This window comes from Conger conger, chromosome 18, assembly GCF_963514075.1.
Source record: "Conger conger chromosome 18, fConCon1.1, whole genome shotgun sequence".
NCBI classification, from domain to species: Eukaryota; Metazoa; Chordata; class Actinopteri; order Anguilliformes; family Congridae; genus Conger; species Conger conger.
Genome location: NC_083777.1, coordinates 1847160 through 1866850, shown reverse-complemented (window position 1 = coordinate 1866850; position 19691 = coordinate 1847160). Strand labels below are relative to the sequence as shown.

General features: G+C 42.9%; 2 protein-coding genes across 9 annotated transcripts; both read right to left on the bottom strand.

The window, feature by feature from the left end:
* Positions 1-4896: 4896 nt before the first annotated feature.
* Positions 4897-10617, bottom strand: LOC133118046 (G-protein coupled receptor 4-like). 4 transcript variants are annotated; one of them, XR_009706354.1, is made up of 3 exons: positions 10558-10617; positions 7062-8683; positions 5762-5893 (listed from the first exon to the last, which is right to left on the bottom strand). XR_009706354.1 is itself a non-coding variant. In XM_061227688.1 (2 exons), exon 2 carries the CDS (start codon positions 6508-6510, stop codon positions 5479-5481), a length of 1032 nt encoding a protein of 343 aa, XP_061083672.1. In that variant the 5' UTR covers positions 6511-6517; positions 7062-7859; the 3' UTR covers positions 4897-5478. The 4 variants fall into 4 exon arrangements, 1 of the variants encoding a protein (XP_061083672.1); XR_009706353.1 differs by lacking the exon at positions 5762-5893 and adding an exon at positions 6137-6273; XR_009706352.1 differs by lacking the exon at positions 5762-5893 and adding an exon at positions 6316-6517.
* Positions 10330-19134, bottom strand: LOC133118047 (G-protein coupled receptor 4-like). 5 transcript variants are annotated; one of them, XM_061227689.1, is made up of 2 exons: positions 12458-19134; positions 10330-12080 (listed from the first exon to the last, which is right to left on the bottom strand). In XM_061227689.1, the coding sequence occupies exon 2, from the start codon at positions 12071-12073 to the stop codon at positions 11042-11044; it is 1032 nt and encodes a 343-aa protein (XP_061083673.1). In that variant the 5' UTR covers positions 12074-12080; positions 12458-19134; the 3' UTR covers positions 10330-11041. The 5 variants fall into 5 exon arrangements, with proteins under 5 accessions (XP_061083673.1, XP_061083674.1, XP_061083676.1 ...); XM_061227690.1 differs by having other exon boundaries at positions 13833-19134; XM_061227692.1 differs by having other exon boundaries at positions 15461-19134.
* Between the last annotated feature and the right edge of the window lie 557 nt (positions 19135-19691).

The following is a 19691-nucleotide window of genomic DNA, read 5'->3' as shown; positions in this document are numbered from 1 at the left end:
TGTTCTCAGCTGCTTCATTTCACACTACAGACTACAGCCAAGCTCGCACAGACTAGGCTCAGAGGAAGACCTTTCATATGCAGTATTTACATATTTATTTATTATTTATTGAATGTTTATTCAGTAGAGACACAGCATCATTACTGCCAGTTTACACCAGGTTCATGTAGCTGATGTTCTGCACACAAAGATTATAGCTATTGCTAGTTTCCAAGCTTCCAACTTCCAAAGTAAATGTAAAAGGTTAAAAATAAGACACACAATGTTACAAAAAACAATACATGCTTGTTATACATCACAAAAAAATATATAGAAGAAAAGTATTTAAAATAAATGAATTAAAATAAATGAAAGTCACTGTGCTACTGGCCACAGTCAGCAATGGCATCGTGAACCAGAGCTGAATGAGCTGATGAGCTGTCCATTACCTGCATTTGCATCTCTAATGGAATAGTGGCCATCATATGAATAAATAAACCTGGATTAAGTCAAAAAAAAATGTAATTAAGAAATATGCTAATAGTTCAGTTTAAAATTACAAGTTAAGAACAGGTGTCAATTGAATCTAGTACATACATGTAACCGACATGTTACATATATGCTTGTTGTGCCATATATTCTTGATATGCATGGCATGCTGTGGTTTATATCTTTTTTTTACTATGCCTACGGCTAAAATCCATGTGAAATTTAAATAAAATCATATTTAAAAAACTACTCATTTAAATAAAATTAAACCATTATGTACACATTACCCACTTATATAGTCTCTCTGTTAATGGTAGATGGCACTATTCAGATTCAGATTATACAAAGCTGCTTTTCACTATCAGTAGTCAAAAACATGAGAAATAGAAAAAAGAACATTTAACAATGAAAAATAAAGCACACATTAACTATTGGCATGATGCATGAAGGGCTATGGCATGCAGTCAGCTGTGACATTGCCACAAAACTGCACTGTGTTAATACAACATAGTAAATACTGCACTCCGACACCAAAAAATGCAAAACTCGATGTAAGGTCTTGCATCGACATTTAATATAAAAAATGCACTGATTTTAATGGCCAGTACACGACACAGATGTCAAGAAAGACTTAAGTTGTTAATTTCCAAAACAATAAAGATAATTTTGAACGTCTGAAATTACCATCATATTGATTCCCCAAATGTACTACTTTTAGATTGAAATTATGAATTCCAAGGAATTTACTTGAGAAAATGTGCTGGAAAGTGATGCTCTTGGCGATGGGCTTGATAGACTCATAAGTCCTTCACCGTAGCCCAGCATTGAGTCAGACAGGTATAACTGCACTCTTCTCTGATGTCCTCCCACATCAGAGCTGGAGAAGAGAAATGTAATAAGGCAATAAATCAAACATCTGCTCCTGACCGGCACAATCACGGTATCCTCAGGCCCTCCTTTAATTGGAGACCTCTCATCTATCGCGCCTTAAAATACCTCCTCTGCTTCCTGTGTGCCCGGCGCTCTGACACGAAAAAGCACCTTATGAATCTAAAATGCAGGAAATGGCTTCTCCTAAGGTCACCTGCTCTGTAGAAATAGGCCACCTGCTTTGGAAAACGCAAAGAAACATGACACAGGTGACCCTACACCACAGAAAATGATTTCACCACCCTGGATAAGAACAAGCAACTGCTGCTTTGTTAACTTGGTGAAGAAAAATGTTCGGATCGATTACATGTATTACTCATAAGTAGAAATAAGTTAAAGCGGCATATGAAAGATCTTCCTCTGACTCAACTCTGTACAAGCTAAGCTGCAGACTGCAGTGTGAAGACAGCACATTTTTCACAGGAGAGCCGAAGCTTTCTACACGGGGCTGTGGTGTCCGCCATTCCAAACTAGGGTGAGAATTGGGCATTCTCAACCCCACTTGGGGTGCCAAATTTAGAGAAAAATAAACTCCAAAAAATTGCAAATGAGCAAAGTGCATCTGAACACCTGTAACACAGGTAACTGACTTAGCGAGGCTTAAGCAGGTGTGTAAAACTGCCCTGTCTGAATTGAGCCCACAGAGTGGCCATTGGCTGTGGGTCTCTGTACAGAGCAGATAAGCGCCCCGTCGTCATTGAGATCAGACCGCCGTCTGAGTCGATCGGATCGATACGGTGGGCCTGGAACCTCTGATACAGACCCACCCAGCAGAGGCCACGAGGGGGGGAACAATGCCTTCATCGACTGATCCAGCCCCAGGGTCAGGAACAGTGACAGAGCAGGATAAGGCAGCAGGGACTGATGCAATGTCACAGTGATGTGCGCTTAATGCACTGCTAAATAATCAACTGGCATCAGACCGGGGTCAGTGTGTGACAGACCCCTTTTTCTATGCTTTCCATTCATTTGTTTTTCTTTTTTTTTTTTTTCAGTGATGTTCGAGTTCAAATTTGAAAGTGGTTCAGCGGATTACAACTTATCTGCACTTGTTGTTTTGCATATCAGAGGAGATTTCACTTCCTTCTTTCTATTTTATACAACTGCTATAAAGTGGATTGCTATAGCCACACGCACACACAAACACTAGTGTTTGAAATACGAAAAAGCATGGAAGAAAACCTATTAAGAGAAAAAGGACAGGTTTTAGATCACATTTATGTAAATTATCATATGTAGACTTTATTTAGTCCCTGTACATCAAGTAGCAGATAAAAACATGCTCTACTTATTGCCTACTTATTCCTCACTTGCGAAGACAAGCAGCCATTAATTCACGTTCTACAAAATGGGCTCCTTCATGGAAATCTAAGCACTTGCAGCTTCCTGCTTTAGAGACTGGGAGAGGGCCAGCTTTGTCTCAATTTAGGGCTTGTTTACACAGCCCAAAGGCACAGTCCGTGGGATTTCACAAGCTCAATTTATAATAGCTGTCTTTATTGGTTTTCTTTTCCCCGGCCTCTATAAACCTTTTTTTTTTTTTTCATGATATGAGAAACTTTGACCGGCTGTTTTTGTACCTCTTGTACCCCTATGTTTGTACTTCTGGGTCAAAAAGTAAATAAATTCCTTTCCTTTATAAAGTTTTACTGTATAGTTAATTTATTAATACCCACATACGGAGGAGATAAACAGGGTGAATGGCCATGTCAGAGAAAGGAAATTATGGATTATGATTAAGGCTGCGTGATTGCCACTGTAAATATTGACTCAAGTCAGAGAAAAGTCAAGGCAAGTATCAGAAAAGTATTTTAAAAAATAAGCAGCTTTCTTGCCTTTTATTTAACCGAACATGGAAGCGGAGCATGCTCAAATTGCATTGCTAAAATAATGAACCAGGGCTACCATGTGCCAGTTCTTATTTCTTTAAAGTTTGTTTTGGTACAACATGTTGTAGACTGCGATGTTTATGCCTTTGATGGAACGCGTCTAACTTCAGTCTACAGGAGGGTGGGGCTTGAAGACATGGCCAACCTTGAGATATGCTACCCCCCCGAGTCCAATAAAGAGATTGTTAAAAGCACATCTGTTTATAACTAATTGAGGAATCAGTCCCCCAAAATATTTGAGCCTAACTGTTAAATTGCTAGAAATTGCATCACAATTTTTATTTTTTTCCCCTGGGAGAGTACACCCAGACTAGTTTTATATATAAAATAAAATAAAATAGGCCTAATTGTGCGACCCCTAAAGTTTGGCTTGCATGATGCCCTTGTTGCCAAGTCAACTGCACAGCAGTCAGAATGTGGGCTCAATAAAGGTATGGCTGTTCTTTCAAACTTAAAAAAATAAAACAGGTAGGCCAAAAAACAGTTCATGTACTTATTCACGGTTAAATAAAGTTTAGCCTGTGTTTTGATAATTTATTTTTAAAAATGTATACGTAAAATATGTATACATATTTGTAACTAAAATATGTAACTAATGCATAACTAATGAAATGTTAACTCCATGCTTGAATAATTACCATGAACTACAGAAGTTCATGCTAATTCATGCACCTTATTGTAAAGTGTTACCAAAAGCATAATCTACAATTTACAGCAGGTCCAATAGTCATCCATGATTCAGATGCAAATTAGAGCAGCAGGCAGCCATTTTCCCCCAAGCATTCTCACGCCAGCTGTGCTATAGCTACCAGGCCAGAAGTACCTGCTGATGAGGGCTATCAAAAGTCAGGGATGCTCCTTGATGTATTTTTGTTGCATTTCAATAGGGAGAGCAGTTGTCAATGTTTTGAAGTTACATGACATGAGGGAAGTCATGCCAAAATAATCAGGGAAGTGGAACAATAAAGGATTAGGTTTTGCAGCTAAATTATTGGTTAAACTTAAGATAACGTTTGTCATATTTTTTTTATGAATTTATCCTTTAAACCTGTTTTTTTAGAAAAAGATCAAACATTCAAAATTATAACAGGCACTTGGTTAGGGATGACACAAATATCGCAATTTCGTACAAAAGTTCCAGGTTTCTATGATGGGAAATAGCTAAATTCACAACAAAATATTTAGGCAGCTTTCTCAAATGTATTTTCAACAGTCACATATCCCCAGAAAGATTTATTTAAACTTATCAAATGATGACTTTGTAGTTCTGATTCTCTGAATCTAACATGAAAAACAATGAAAAACGTGTTGTTGTGAAGAGACTGTCTCCACCCTACATATGCCATATGTATGGGGAAGGATCCCTCCTGGTCCTAACACGTGGATAATCTTTAAGGCCACACCCTGATTAAAGTTCTATAAAGCACTCAAGTTGGTCTGGTATCACTGAACGTTTGAGTGACCCTGTCTCTGACTGGCCCACAGCTGGGGACACAGTCTCTCCACCCAGAGCTCACCATGGTTAAACTGTAACCAACACTCACATATTGCACGGGGAAACTCTGTAATGAAGCAGCCACACCCAGCAAAGTACAACACAACCAAACAGTTTGGTTTGGTCAGAACTCAAAGCTGAATTTAATGCTTCATTATTTTTCTCCAACTAATGCATGACTAATGAAATCAGTCAGAAGTTAATTACTAGAGTCAGGATTTTCAAAGCCTTAATGGAATGCACTGAAGATTTCTGATATTCTAAACATTGATGAAAAGTAAAGTTGTAAAATAGAATGCACCATCTTTCACACAGTACTATTAAGATAATGTAATAAGATGTAAAAGTTGTGAAAAAAAAGTGAAATATATCATATTAAGAAAACATTGTATTCATTGTGGTTAGCAGTATCATCCTGCACATACACATGCACACACATACATCTGTCAGAATGTTGAAAGAATAGATTTCATAATCAGGAACTACATTTAAAATAGTCTTGTGACACACAATGAACTTCCCAGCACCATGACACTAAGACCTTGAAGTAGAATCAGCACCAAAACAAATAATAAAAAGTGCTAGACCAAAACAAAAACCTGTACCCACACTGGCCCTTTCCAGATGAGATTGCTCTTTAAAAACCATGCAAGTAAAAAGGATTGAACAATGTACAACTCCGTGAACACTTGTTTTTCACAGTTCAGAGTCTTGCGTGGAGTTTGTGGGTCCCTCCCTCTGTTCTGAGGACCTTTCCTGGCTTGTGAACCACTGAACTCTCCTCAGACAGGGCAGATACCTGCAGACAGCCTCTCTGAAGTCGCCACGGAGGAAAATGTAAAATACGGGATCCAGGAGGCTGTTGATGCTAAGCAGCACTCTACCAACCTGGTAAGGCAGGAACACGGCCTTTTCCCATTGGCATGGCATGGAGTGGAACAGTAGTCCCACATACTTCACACAACCAACAAGGTGGTAGGGCCCCAGCACCACCAAAAATACCACGACCAGCAGGGCCAGCAGGCCACGGATTTGCCTCTTTTCCCGTTGGGCTAGAGAGACCACCCCTTTCAGAGCCTGCAGGGTCTTCCTGTGGAGGATGACGATGAAACTAAGGGGGAGGAAGAAGGAGAGGACCAGGGTGACCAGACGGTACGTTATGAACCCCTCCTCAGATGGGTACTTTTCAATGCAGAGGGTGGAGTTCTGAGAGGTAGTGAACAAGGATTTCAGGGCAATGGAAGGGGGCAAGGCCACCACCATCCAAATGCCCAGTGCCACCCAGCGGGTGTACTTAAGGCTACGCATGGCCTGGAACTTCATCGGCCGTGCGATGGCAAAGTGCCGCTCCACTGCGATGGCGCACATGAACATTATGCTGGCATAGATGGTGACGTAGAAGATGAGAGCCACCAGCCGGCAGGCTATGGGACCGTAGAGCCAGCTGTGCCCCCTCCTGTAGTAGTCTATCCACAGAGGAAGCGTCAGCAGCTGGAGGAGGTTGGAGATAAGCAGGTTGATCAAATACACCGGGAGGACATTGTTGGACTTAATCAGGTGGTGAAGACCAAACAGAGCCAGCAGGTTCAGGGGGACTCCAAGAGTGAAGAAGATGCCGTACAGCACTGGAATGAATATAACATCCTGGCTGAAGTCGATGTTGCACATGTTGCCAACTCCCCCCATGCTGAAGCCATTGGAAGAGCTTGAGTTTTGGGTCAAATTCATCTGTTGTCTGTTGACAAATGGGTGGGGGAGATAAGATTCCAATACTAACTAGTATGTAAAAAGTGTTGTCATTTCTACATGGTGAAACCAAAATGTTTACATTCTGGAATTAAATCTGAGATTATGCACTTTAACCGCAAGTTAATTTTTTGATCACAAATTTAAAATTGTGGAGTACAGAGCCAAATCAAGAAAATATATTATATTTGTCCCAAGACAGATGCACCTCACTCTATATATGCAGAATGTTTCAAACACAATGATCTATTCAGCACCTTTTGCAGCATAATGAGCATATTTTCAAATCTTCAAGGGTTCTTTTGTACCACTTTATTTTACATTTGAGTTTCTTACAAAAAAATGAATGCACCATGAATTTAAGAGTTTGAAGATAGCAGGTCACTTTCTGTAGAAACAATATTACTCCCTCTACAGATAGATTCTTAATCCATGAATTTAGTGGTAAATAGATCATATAGATTCAATTAACACTCAATCTTAACATCATATCCTTGACTAAATTCAATAAACAATAAAAGAATAACACTTACACAGGAGGTGATTATCGCAAGCCTTGGATGTTTGGAGAACAGTCTCAGTGTCCCTATCACAGTAATGGTTAAACAGGATATGTTGTAATGTATTGTGTTAAATTTCACACCATTTCCTCACAAGAATTCGAACAGCCAAAGTGTGTGTGTGTGTGTGTGTGTGTGTGTGTGTGTGTCTGCACCTGCATGTCTGCATGTGTGTGTGTGTGTGTGTGTGTGTATTCACACAAAATGTGTGTTGGGCTGTCAGGCATACAGCAATGTAAGCAATGCCTCAAACTACTCAAAAAAAGGATAAGGAATTAAATATATAAAATATAAAAAATATTGTTTCAGACACGCCCACATACATGTCTATCTTACGGAGAGGGGATTGTCACTCTAGACCTTCTTTTCAAAACAAAATTGTGAGCTATGAATTGAAGATCTGTCAGAAATGTTGAAAGATTTCATAATCAGGAACTACATTTAAAATGACTGAATCTTGTAAAACACAATGAAATTCCAGTTCAGTGATTTCTACCATTATAGGTTTTAGCATACAGATATCTCACATACTGTGTGTAATCTTATGTAAAAAGGGCCAGTGTGGGTGCATGTTTTGGTTTTATCCCAGTGCTATTAAACTAATTAACTAACCATGGTCTTCAATTAAGGTCTTGATGTGTAGAATCAGCACCAAAACACAAATCATAAAAAGTGCTTTACCAACACAAAAACCTGTACCCAGCTCTCCAGATGAGATTGCTCTTTAAAAACCATGCAATTAAAAAGGACTGAACAATGTACAACACTGAACAATGTACAACTTTGTGAACACTTGTTTTTCACAGTTCAGAGTCTTGTGTGTAGTTTGTGGGTTGCTCCCTCTGTTCTGAGGACCTTTCCTGGCTTGTGAACCACCAAACTCTCCTCAGACAGGGCAGATACCTGCAGACAGCCTCTCTGAAGTCGCCACGGAGGAAAATGTAAAATACGGGATCCAGGACGCTGTTGATGCTAAGCAGCACTCTACCAACCTGGTAAGGCAGGAATACGGCCTTTTCCCATTGGCATGGCGTGGAGTGGAACAGTAGTCCCACATACTTCACACAACCAACAAGGTGGTAGGGCCCCAGCACCACCAGAAATACCACGACCAGCAGGGCCAGCAGGCCACGGATTTGCCTCTTTTCCTGTTGGGCTAGAGAGACCACCCCTTTCAGAGCCTGCAGGGTCTTCCTGTGGAGGATGATGATGAAACTAAGGGGAAGGAAGAAGGGGAGGACCAGGGTGACCAGACGGTACGTTATGTACCCCTCCTCAGATGGGTACTTCTCAATGCAGAGGGTGGAGTTCTGAGAGGTAGTGAACAAGGATTTCAGGGCAATGGAAGGGGGCAAGGCCACCACCATCCAAATGCCCAGTGCCACCCAGCGGGTGTACTTAAGGCTACGCATGGCCTGGAACTTCATCGGCCGCGCGATGGCAAAGTGCCGCTCCACTGCGATGGCGCACATGAACATTATGCTGGCATAGATGGTGACGTAGAAGATAAAATGCATCCCCCGGCAGGCTATGGGACCGTAGAGCCAGCTGTGCCCCCTCCTGTAGTAGTCTATCCACAGAGGAAGCGTCAGCAGCTGGAGGAGGTTGGAGATAAGCAGGTTGATCAAATACACCGGGAGGACATTGTTGGACTTAATCAGGTGGTGAAGACCAAACAGAGCCAGCAGGTTCAGGGGGACTCCAAGAGTGAAGAAGATGCCGTACAGCACTGGGATGAATATAACATCCTGGCTGAAGTCAATGTTGCACATGTTGCCAACTCCCCCCATGCTGAAGCCATTGGAAGAGCTTGAGTTTTGGGTCAAATTCATCTGTTGTCTGCTGACAAATGGTTGGGGGAGATAAGATTCCAATACTAACTAATCAATTGATCAATAAATTATTTTTATTGTATGACATTTGTTGTAGTTTCACAAAATATGATTTTGCTCTGCTTGATGAAAAATTGAGATGTATCATCTAAAAAGGTTAACAGAAAAGGGCAGAGACTAATTGCTTATGAACTCTACAGACAAGTTGCTGTGGCAGACAGCAACTTGCCTGTAGGGTATCTAAGTTGATACTGTGTATAGGTTATTGGCCATTGTCAATATGAGGACTAGGCTTGTGCCAATTAATGTCTAGGAAGCCATTATGAGACTTAGAAATAAGATCTAAAAATATGGGCAAACAATAGGCTTACCAGAATGTTAGGAACAGCATTACAAAGACAACTGGTGTATGTGTGGGTTCTTTGTCTTCCTGTAGGATGAAGTGCCGACCAATGAGTTTGGAGGTGTTTGGTTGAACTTAATAATTTGGATTCTGCTCTCGGCTGTTCCATCAGCAATGAAGCAAAGTGTGCCAGTTTCTGTGGCTGGCATACGTGTGCAACCCATAAGACCTCGGCCACCATGTTTCACAGATGGGGCAGGAGGGGGGGTGCTTTGGATCTTGGGCAGTTCATTTTAGCCTCCACACAATGCTCTTGGCATCACTCTGATACAAGTGAATCTTGCTCTCATTGGTCCACAAGACATCTGCAGACAAAACTCACTGACATGTCCACACCTGCCTCAAAAAGAGTGTTTATGATCTGTCGGACAGGTATTTTGGGGTTTTCATTCATGATGATAAGAATTCTCCAGTCATCAACTGTAGATGTAATCCTTTTACTGATGTTCCAAACTGTTGATTTTGGTAAGCCTAAGGTTTGGCCTCTGTCTCTCAGTGTTTTTTTTTATTTCCCACCCTCAAAATGACTTCCTTATTTTTTAGCACAATGACTTTTATGAGCACTACTCTGGTCCTGTGCTGACGAATGCCAATAACTGACTCCAAGGACAATCAAAATCCTGGAATTTAGTCTAGATACCAAAGCTCTCTTATACCTGCAATAAGAAAGCAATTCAACACAAATGACTCATTAAAAGCTCATGTGAAGTCATTATGGTCCCCTAAAATACAGGTTGGAGCCGTGTGTAAAAAGTGTTGTCATTTCTACATGGTGAAACCAAAATGTTTACATTCTAGAATTAAATCTGAAATTATGCACTTTAACCGCAAGTTAATTGTTTGATCACAAATATAAAATTGTGGAGTACAGAGCCAAATCAAGAAAATATATAATATTTGTCCCAAGACAGATGCACCTCACTCTATATATGCAGAATGTTTCAAACACAATCATCTATTCAGCACCTTTTGCAGCATAATGAGCATATTTTAAAATCTTCAAGGGTTCTTTTGTACCACTTTATTTTACATTTGAGTTTCTTACAAAAAAATGATGTACCATCAATTTTAGAGTTTGAAGATAGCAGGTAACTTTCTGTTGAAACAATATTACTCCCTCTACAGATAGATTCTTAATCCATGAACTTAGTGGTAAATAGATCAAATAGATTCAATTAACACTCAATCTTAACATCATAACCGTGACCAAATTCAATAAAACAATAACACTTACACAGGAGGTGATTATCGCAAGCCTTGGATGTTTGGAGAACAGTCTCAGTGTTGCCATCATAGTATTGGTTAAACAGGATATGTTGTAATGTATTTGTGCTAAATGTCACACCATTTCCTCACAAGAATTCGAACAACCAAAGTGTGTGTGTGTGTGTGTGTGTGTATTTACACAAAATTGTCACTCTAGACCTGCCATAGTTTCTGGAGATTTGAGAAGATTCTTTTCAACAAAAAAACCTGTACCCAGCTGTGGTATATCTTACAATCCTATAGATGTCGCTACGTTATGTTAATGAGCTGGGTAATACTACTGTAAGAGCGGAATGAGAAAAGAAGAAGCTACGTAAAGAACAGTTCAACACTACGTGTGCTTCGTGCTTATACTTTCACTATAAAATACAACACCAGCTCTCCAGATGCTCTTTAAAAACCATGCAAGTAAAAAGGACTGAACTATGTACAACTCCGTGAACACTTGTTTTTCACAGTTCAGAGTCTTGCGTGGAGTTGGTGGGTCGCTCCCTCTGTTCTGAGGACCTTTCCTGGCTTGTGAACCACCGAACTCTCCTCAGACAGGGCAAATACCTGCAGACAGCCTCTCTGAAGTCGCCACGGAGGAAAATGTAAAATACGGGATCCAGGACGCTGTTGATGCTAAGCAGCACTCTACCAACCTGGTAAGGCAGGAACACAGCCTTTTCCCATTGGCATGGCGTGGAGTGGAACAGTAGTCCCACATACTTCACACAACCAACAAGGTGGTAGGGCCCCAGCACCACCACAAATACCACGACCAGCAGGGCCAGCAGGCCACGGATTTGCCTCTTTTCCCGTTGGGCTAGAGAGACCACCCCTTTCAGAGCCTGCAGGGTCTTCCTGTGGAGGATGACGATGAAACTAAGGGGGAGGAAGAAGGGGAGGACCAGGGTGACCAGACGGTACGTTATGTACCCCTCCTCAGATGGGTACTTCTCAATGCAGAGGGTGGAGTTCTGAGAGGTAGTGAACAAGGATTTCAGGGCAATGGAAGGGGGCAAGGCCACCACCATCCAAATGCCCAGTGCCACCCAGCGGGTGTACTTAAGGCTACGCATGGCCTGGAACTTCATCGGCCGCGCGATGGCAAAGTGCCGCTCCACTGCAATGGCGCACATGAACATTATGCTGGCATAGATGGTGACGTAGAAGATAAAATCCATCCCCCGGCAGGCTGTGGGACCGTAGAGCCAGCTGTGCCCCCTCCTGTAGTAATCTATCCACAGAGGAAGCATCAGCAGCTGGAGGAGGTCGGAGATAAGCAGGTTGATCAAATACACCGGGAGGACATTGTTGGACTTAATCAGGCGGTGAAGACCAAACAGAGCCAGCAGGTTCAGGGGTACTCCGAGAGTGAAGAAGATGCCGTACAGCACTGGGATGAATATAACATCCTGGCTGAAGTCGATGTTGCACATGTTGCCAACTCCCCCCATGCTGAAGCCATTGGAAGAGCTTGGGTTTGGGGTCAAATTCATCTGTTATCTGTTGACAAATGGGTGGGGGAGATAAGATTCCAATGCTAACAAATCAATTGATCAATAAATTACTTTTATTGTATGACATTTGTTGTAGTTTCACAAAATATGATTTTGCTCTGCTTGAAGAAAAATGGAGATGTATCATCTAAAAAGGTTAACAGAAAAGGGCAGAGACTAATTGCTTATGAACTCTACAGACAAGTTGCTGTGGCAGACAGCAACTTGCCTGTAGGGTATCTAAGTTGATACTGTTTCCATGAATGAGCTGGTGTATAGGTTATTGGCCATTGTCAATATGCGGACTAGGCTTGTGCCAAGTCTAGGAAGCCATTATGAGACTTAGAAATAAGATCTAAAAATATGGGCAAACAATAGGCTTACCAGAATGTTAGGAACAGCATTACAAAGAGAACTGGTGTATGTGTGGGTTCTTTGTCTTGCTGTAGGATGAAGTGCCGACCAATGAGTTTGGAGGCGTTTGGTTGAACTTAATAATTTGGATTCTGCTCTCAGCTGTTCCATCAGCAATGAAACAAAGTGTGCCAGTTTCTGTGGCCGGCATACGTGTGCAACCCATAAGACCTCGGCCACCATGTTACACAGATGGGGCAGGAGGGGGGGTGCTTTGGATCTTGGGAAGTTCATTTTAGCTTCCACACAATGCTCTTGGCATCACTCTGATACAAGTGAATCTTGCTCTCATTGGTCCACAAGACATTTTCCAGAACTCTGCAGGCTTTTTTACCTACACATCCTGTTCTGTCCTGCCATCCTGCAAACTACAGGTTTGCATCTTGCAGTGTAGCTTCTGCAGTTCTGTTCATGAAGCCTTCTGCAGACAAGACTCACTGACATGTCCACACCTGCCTCAAAAAGAGTGTTTATGATCTGTTGGACAGGTATTTTGGGGTTTTCATTCATGATGATAAGAATTCTCCAGTCATCAACTGTAGATGTAATCCTTTTACTGATGTTCCAAACTGTTGATTTTGGTAAGCCTAAGGTTTGGCCTCTGTCTCTCAGTGTTTTTTTTTATTTCCCACCCTCAAAATGACTTCCTTATTTTTTAGCACAATGACTTTTATGAGCACAACTCTGGTCCTGTGCTGACAAATGCCAATAACTGACTCCAAGGACAATCAAAATCCTGGAATTTAGTCTAGATGCCAAAGCTCTCTTATACCTGCAATAAGAAAGCAATTCAACACAAATGACTCATTAAAAGCTCATGTGAAGTCATTATGGTTCCCTGAAATACAGGGCGGGGCAGTGTGTAAAAAGTGTTTTCTACATGGTGAAACCAACATGTTTACATTCTAGAATTAAATCTGAAATTATGCACTTTAACCGCAAGTTAATTGTTTGATCACAAATATAAAATTGTGGAGTACAGAGCCAAATCAAGAAAATATATAATATTTGTCCCAAGACAGATGCACCTCACTCTATATATGCAGAATGTTTCAAACACAATGATCTATTCAGCACCTTTTGCAGCATAATGAGCATATTTTAAAATCTTCAAGGGTTCTTTTGTACCACTTTATTTTACATTTGAGTTTCTTACAAAAAAATGATGTACCATCAATTTTAGAGTTTGAAGATAGCAGGTCACTTTCTGTTGAAACAATATTACTCCCTCTACAGATAGATTCTTAATCCATGAATTTAGTGGTAAATAGATCAAATAGATTCAATTAACACTCAATCTTAACATCATAACCGTGACCAAATTCAATAAAACAATAACACTTACACAGGAGGTGATTATTGCAAGCCTTGGATGTTTGGAGAACAGTCTCAGTGTTGCCATCATAGTATTGGTTAAACAGGATATGTTGTAATGTATTTGTGCTAAATGTCACACCATTTCCTCACAAGAATTCGAACAACCAAAGTGTGTGTGTGTGTGTGTGTGTATTCACACAAAATTGTCTCTCTAGAACTGCCATAGTTTCTGGAGATTTGAGAAGATTCTTTTCAACAAAAAAACCTGTACCCAGCTGTGGTATATCTTACAATCCTATAGATGTCGCTACGTTATGTTAATGAGCTGGGTAATACTACTGTAAGAGCGGAATGAGAAAAGAAGAAGCTACGTAAAGAACAGTTCAACACTACGTGTGCTTCGTGCTTATACTTTCACTCTAAAATACAACATATTCGCGACGAGGATGGCTTTACTCAGCCTTACTCCTCCTCCACCATTCCTACAAACTCCTGGTGAACCTACGATTACTTTTGACGCCTGGGTGAGAAGTTTTAATACGTATTTGACGGCGCTGTCTGACAAAGAGTTGGTGGACAAAAGAAAAAGCGCCCTACTCGTCCATTGCATTGGTGTGGAAGCACAAATAATTTTCTTTCCTCTTGCAACAGGGACCACATACGACAAGGCATGCAAAGCATTGAAGTCGTTTTTCGTCCCTAAAGTAAACGTTGTGTCCGAAAGGAACAAGTTTCGTCTACGTAGCCAAAACGTTGGTGAGTCCATTTTGCATTACGTTGCTGCCCTACGTGAGCTTGCGTCGACATGTGAGTTTGGAACTGTTGCAGATGACATGATACGAGACCAGTTAGTTGAGAAGACAAACAGTTCTAGGATACGCGAACGCTTGCTTTTAGAAAGTGAACGAACATTACAAAAAGCTATAATGCTGGCGAGCCACATTGAGACTGTGCTGGCTGATGCGCAAGCGATGGCAAAGACAGGTGATGCAGTGGTTGGGGCCGTGCAGGGCACTACTTTTCGTGGCGGAGGAAGACGCAAGCCCTTGCACTTTCAGTGCAAAGAGTCACGTTCAACGCCCAAGCCGACCGAGTCTTCAAATCCCTCCGCGGGTAAGAAGTGCTACCGCTGTGGTTCATCCAGTCATCTTGCAAACAGCCCTACATGCCCTGCAAAGTCTGTTACATGCAACAAATGCAACAAAAATGGACATTTTTTCAAAGTTTGCAGAAGCATGCCTGCTTCCATGGTGAAGCAAGTTTCTGATGTGACAGTTTTAAGCATTGCCGATGGAACAGATATGCAGACAAATAAACTGTGGTGCAGTGTGTCACTTCAAGCTGCAGCCGGCCCTACTCTAAAGGCAAAATTACTTATCGATACAGGATCTGCTGTTTCAATTATACCTCAGTGCTTCTTCGAGAAAAATTTCAAAGACATTACGTTAACAAACCCTACTGTGCGCCTTATGACATACACAAAAACACAGATACCTGTACTGGGCTGTCTTAATGTGACTTGCAATTCTAAATCTGCCTATGCTACCTTATACGTCGTGCCAGCGGGAACATCAATTTTAGGCATGGACCTTGTTACTGCCTTGCACATCAACATTACAAATGACTGCATTTGCAGTTCCACTCCACCGTTGATACCTGTGCAACATACGGCTGCTGTTCCTGAACCTGGAGAGGTCAAGAACTTTGTACACAGAGTCAAGATTCATCCTGAGATCACTCCCGTCCAGCAAAAGCTACGCCGGTTGCCATTTTCCGTCCGTGATGACGTCTCTGCAGAGCTGCTGCATTTGGAAAAGGAAGGCATTATCGAGAAAACTGATGCATCAACCTGGGTATCACCGATACTAGCTATCAGGAAAAAAAGTGGACAGCTGAGGCTATGTGTCTATCTGAGAGAGCCAAATAAAGCGGTTGTCATTGATAGCCACCCCTTGCCTCACATTGAGGAAGTGTTCCATGAACTGAGGGGTGCACAGATGTTCTCTACCATAGACTTACAGAATGCATACCATCAAATGCCGTTGCATGTTGAGAGTAGGGACCTCACACATGACGGGCTATTCCGCTTCACTAAAGTACCCTACGGATTGGCATCCACTCCAAGTTCATTCCAGAGAATGATGTCTCAAATACTGGCTGTATTGAAAGGCGTCCAATGCTACCTGGACGATATAATTATACATGGAGAGACCCCAGAGTTACATGAGCAACACCTCAAAGCAGTGCTCCTGCGCCTTAATGACAATGGTCTCAGGCTCAACATGTCCAAGTGTCAGTTCAGGAAGACTGAACTTCCCTTTCTAGGCCATATGATTTCTGCTTCTGGCCTCCTGCCTGACCAAGACCATGTCAAGGCAGACGCTCCTCCTCTGCATGATGCTCCAGTGCTCCGCTCTTTCCTGGGACTTACCTCCTTCTACTCCAAGTTCGTTCCACAGTATGCTGTGGTTGTGGAACCGCTAAGGGCTCTGCTGAGAAAAGACAACAAATTCACATGGACTGAGGAAACTCAAAAGGCTTTCTGTAAGCTCAAAACACTAATAGCCCAGCCCTTGCGTTGTTCAACCCAACACTGCCCACTGTTGTCACAACTGATGCCTGTGACTATGGCATTGGTGCAGTACTTACACAACGACAGTGAAAGAACAATTGCTTTTGCATCGCGCACACTTACAGACACTTATCTGAACCCGCTTATCCTGATCAGGGTCGCAGGGGGGCTGGAGCCTATCCCAGCATACATTGGGCGAAAGGCAGGAATACACCCTGGACAGGTCGCCAGTCCATCGCAGGGCACACACACCATTCACTCACACACTCATACACTCATACCTACGGGCAATTTAGACTCTCCAATCAGCCTAACCTGCATGTCTTTGGACTGTGGGAGGAAACCGGAGTACCCGGTGGAAACCCACGCAGACACATGCAAGAGAACATGCAAACTCCGCACAGAGAGGCCCCGGCCGACGGGGATTCGAACCCAGGACCTCCTTGCTGTGAGGCTGCAGTGCTACCCACTGCACCATCCGTGCCGCCCACTTACAGACAGTGAGAGAAAATACTCCACTGTTGAAAAGGAAGCCCTTGCCTGCATTTGGGCAACTGAACGCTGGCGTACCTACCTGTGGGGTAACCATTTCACGCTTCGTACAGACCACAGCCCTCTGGCAACGCTGCTCACCACTAAAGGCCTTGGCAGAGCAGGTATGAGAATTGCTCGGTGGTCTGCAAGACTCTTAACATTCAATTACACCATTGAGTACAAACGAGGCTGTGACAATGTGATAGCTGACTGTCTCTCACGTCTGCCACTGCCACACACTGAACCTCAGGTTGAACCTGACATGAAGATTGTGGCATTAGTGTCGGATGATTTTGTTGCTGTTACAATTGAAGAGCTGACTGCTGACTCCTCTCCTACAACAAGTGAGAACGTACATCAGGACAGGTTGGCCACGTACAGTGAAAGGCAGTGATCCAGCTCTCATACCATACTTCAGAGTTCAGACTGAACTTTCTGAACATGAGGAATTCATCATCCGCGGCACACATCGTGTTGTGGTTCCAAGGGATGTTCAATCCAAGCTGATTCAAATTGCCCATGATACACATCAGGGAATTGTATGTACAAAACAGAGGCTTAGGGAGCTCTACTGGTGGCCAGGTATGGACACAGCTGTACAGCTTGCCATCAAGTCCTGTGCCACATGCGCTCAACACGACAAGACTGCCGTCATCAAAGCTGCTCCTCTGACTCCTGTCAATCTTCCCAGCGCAGCGGGAAAAGCTTGCAATTGACATTGTAGGTCCTTACCTCCGTGCTCCTCTTGACTGCCGCTATGCCATTACCCTTGTGGACTATTACAGCAAGTGGCCAGAGGTGGCGTTCACCTCTGAGGTGACCTCTGCTACAGTCATTCAGTTTCTGTCTACCGTCTTCAGCCGTGACGGGAACCAGCTGGAGCTGGTGACGGACAATGGCTCAGCTTTCGTTTCGGCTGAATTCGAAGCATTCCTTGCCAGTCGAGACATTAAACACTGTCGCAGTTCAGTCTACTACCCACAATGCAATGGGGAAGTAGAAAGGTGGAACAGAGTGCTCAAAGACTGCCTTCAGACAGCAGACATTGAGGGCAGACCGTGGAAGCAGTTTGCCACTGTTGTTTTCCTATCGTGCTACTCATCATGTAATCACAGAAGTTTCACCTGCTGAACTGCTGCATGGTCATTCTCTGAACACCAAACTGAACATCAGGGGCCTACCTACACGTCCTACACAGCGAGACCATGCAGCACTGAGAGACACTGTTCGCAAGAAATCAAATCAAATCACAAACCTACACCGACGAAAGTTGCAGTGCATAGATTCCAACATTACAGGTTGGTGGCTTTGTGCGCATTAAAAAACCAGTCATGGTCAGGAAAGGTGCGCACAAGTTTACAAAACCACTCCAGATCATTGGACAGCGGGGTCCTGCAACCTTTCTCCTCTCTGATGGCAAAGTCTGGAATGCCAGTCATCTTGCCCCTGCCAATCCAGGCACCCCAGCTGTGTCTTCCACTCCACATCATTCAGGAGACACATGAGCTGTCGCAGGCTGCATTACCTGGTGCTGCTTTGCCACCACGCAGGAATGTTCGTGCCCCAGATTGGCACAAGGACTATGTAACATAGACATGCTTCCAATAAGGAGAGATGTGTACAACTAAATAAAAAGAAAGGAAGGGGTTTACACTCTTACACACTGTTACTGTGCTGTGATACTGTACACTGTTACTGTGCTGTGATACTGTACACTGTTTTGATACAGCGCATTGTCTTGATACTGTTCTGTTGAGAAGGATTGATATGCTGCAGAACTGTTTCATGGTGTTAGAAATGGAGACGCAGCACATTATACTCTTCTGTGTTAATGTGATATAGAGCAGATATTTTGCACTGCTATTGAAGAAGAGATTGGCAGTATGTTTATGTTAAAAAAAAAGGACATGCAGTTTATTGAACAGGTTGTGATTGTTCTGCCTTCGTGAAGTCCTTCAGTTTTCAATGGACTGTATTGACGTAATGTTCTTTACAAAGAGGAATATGTGGTATATCTTACAATCCTATAGAGGTCGCTATGTTATGTTAATGAGCTGGGTAATACTACTGTAAGAGCGGAATGAGAAAAGAAGAAGCTAAGTAAAGAACAGTTCAACACTACGTGTGCTTCGTGCTTATACTTTCACTATAAAATACAACACCAGCTCTCCAGATGCTCTTTAAAAACCATGCAAGTAAAAAGGACTGAACAATGTACAACTCCGTGAACACTTGTTTTTCACAGTTCAGAGTCTTGCGTGGAGTTTGTGGGTCGCTCCCTCTGTTCTGAGGACCTTTCCTGGCTTGTGAACCACCAAACTCTCCTCAGACAGGGCAAATACCTGCAGACAGCCTCTCTGAAGTCGCCACGGAGGAAAATGTAAAATACGGGATCCAGGACGCTGTTGATGCTAAGCAGCACTCTACAAACCTGGTAAGGCAGGAACACAGCCTTTTCCCATTGGCATGGCGTGGAGTGGAACAGTAGTCCCACATACTTCACACAACCAACAAGGTGGTAGGGCCCCAGCACCACCAAAAATACGACGACCAGCAGGGCCAGCAGGCCACGGATTTGCCTCTTTTCCTGTTGGGCTAGAGAGACCACCCCTTTCAGAGCCTGCATGGTCTTCCTGTGGAGGATGATGATGAAACTAAGGGGGAGGAAGAAGGGGAGGACCAGGGTGACCAGACGGTACGTTATGTACCCCTCCTCAGATGGGCTGTGGGACCGTAGAGCCAGCTGTGCCCCCTCCTGTAGTAATCTATCCACAGAGGAAG